Source organism: Cebus imitator, unplaced genomic scaffold (assembly GCF_001604975.1).
Source record: "Cebus imitator isolate Cc_AM_T3 unplaced genomic scaffold, Cebus_imitator-1.0 Scaffold672, whole genome shotgun sequence".
Lineage (NCBI taxonomy): Eukaryota > Metazoa > Chordata > Mammalia > Primates > Cebidae > Cebus > Cebus imitator.
In genome coordinates this window covers 585,387-587,437 of record NW_016107987.1, presented here as the reverse complement: position 1 = coordinate 587,437, position 2,051 = coordinate 585,387, and the positions used below count along the sequence as shown (strand labels likewise).

Genomic DNA, 2,051 nt, shown 5'->3' with positions numbered 1-2,051 from the left:
GGGAGAGGCAGGAAGGGTCCTGCCCCGAGAGCTTCTGGAGGGAACTGGATGATTCCATTTTACTGGGTTAAATAGTGATGCCCCAAATAGATGTTTATGTCTTCTTCCCCAGGACCTGTGAATGGGACGTTGTTTAGAAACAAGGTCTCTGCAAATGTAATTAGTTAAGGATCTTGAGATGAGGTCCCCCTGGATTAGGGAAAGTCTTAAATCCAATGACAGGTGTCCTTCTAGGAGACAGAAGAGGAGACTCAGACACAGAGGAGGAGCCTACATGGAGATGGAGGCGGACAGTGGAGTGATGCGGCCACAAGCCAGGGACACCTGGCGCCCCCAGGAGCTGGGAGAGGCAGGAAGGAGCCTTCCCTACAGCCTCCAGAGGGAAGCGGATACAAGTGTAGTGGACTGAACAGTAGCCCCCAGGAAGATGGGTCCACATCCTACAGCCCAGAACCTGTGAATTAGGGGGGCCTCTGGGCAGAAGGGAGGAGCTGGTGTTGGGGCCCCACTGGGCGTGTAGCTAATGCGTTGTGAGTGAGGAGTATCCCAGGCTGAGGGGCGGGGAGTGGGGAGGGGTGGGAAGAGAGGCCCCCACAGTGCGTTTCTTACTGTCATATACCCCCAGAACCACCGCACATGTGAGTACAGAATGGAGGGGCTGCAGGGTGGGCGTGGTGGTTGGCCTGGGCGTCCCGAGGTACCTGAGGAGCGGGATCTCTGCCAGGGCCACCTGCAGCCGGGCCTCCTTCGTGCGGGCATTGCAGCGGAAAATGTGCAGGACGACGGTGAAGCGGTCAAACACCTCCACGCCCCAGGCGGCTTCCAGTTCTTTCTAGAGAAGGAGAGAGTGAGCCGGGCGCAGTGGGTCACGCCTGCAATCCCAGCATTTTGGGAGGCCGAGGCGGGTGGATCACCTGAGGTCAGGAGTTCGAGACCAGCCTGGCCAACATGGTGAAACCCCGTCTGTACTAAAAATACAGAAAGAAGCCGGGCGCAGTGGCGGGCCCCTCTCATTCCAGCTACTCGGGAGGCTGAGGCAGCAGAATCGCTTGAACCCGGGAGGCGGAGGTTGCAGGGGGCTGAGATCACGCCACTGCCCTGCAGCTTGAGTGACAGAGTGACACTGTGTCAAAAAAAAAAAAAGTACAAATGAGAAGCCAGAGGGGAAGGCCAGGCCCTGGTGGCCAGCCTCACAGGGAGGAGGACGTTCCCTCATGCGTTAAAGCCACCGTCACCCCGTCTGGCCCCCACGTGGCGGGACCCTCTGGCGTCCACTGCTTCACTGCGTGGAGCGTGGGAGCAAACAGAGCAAAGCCACGTTCTGGGATACCTTGGTCGGGGCAGCCATCCTCTCCACATTCAGGAAGACGCACGTGATGTCCGGAGATCGTCGGATCCTCTCTAAAGAAAGGGGGTTCCCGTCAGCGGCTGGCCGTCCAGGCCTGTGGACTGCAGGACGAGCCACGAGGCCCTTTGCGGGGTGCGCCGTGGGTGGCGCAGTTCACAGACGTCCCTGACTTCCTGAGCACCAGACCCAGGATCCGGGAAATCAGCGTCGGAGGGGTCTGTAGGAGTGTGTGTTTCATGTACACAGACGTGTACACAGTAAACACATCATGACAGACACACAAACACATCCCAACAGGGACACACACATCTCACATACACACACACGGGGAACACATCCCAGTGGGGGACACACACACACACACACACACACACACCTCACAGTGAACACATCTCGACAGACACAGACACACATACACACACACACACAGTGAACATATCCCAGTGGAGAGACACACACACAGAGTGAACACATCCTGACAGGGAGAGACACATGTACAGACACACACACACAATTAACACATCCAGACAAAGAGACACACACATGCACAATGGACACATCCTGGTGAGGACACACACAGACACATGTTGAACACAACCTAGTAAGAACATACACACACACACACACAAATACAGTGAACGCATTCTGACAGGGACACACACACAGATGCACACAGACAGTCACAGTGTACAGATCCCAGAGG

General features: G+C 56.5%; 1 protein-coding gene across 1 annotated transcript in view; it reads right to left on the bottom strand.

The window, feature by feature from the left end:
- Positions 1-2,051, bottom strand: part of GTPBP6 (GTP binding protein 6 (putative)) — a 12,839-nt gene that overhangs the window by 7,319 nt on the left and 3,469 nt on the right. Inside the window, exons 3-4 of the mRNA XM_017518357.2 lie at positions 1,331-1,401; positions 702-832 (exon numbers count right to left, since the gene is read on the bottom strand). Of these exons, the coding sequence (XP_017373846.1) occupies positions 702-832; positions 1,331-1,401 (202 nt within the window). The remainder of the gene's footprint in view (positions 1-701; positions 833-1,330; positions 1,402-2,051) is intronic.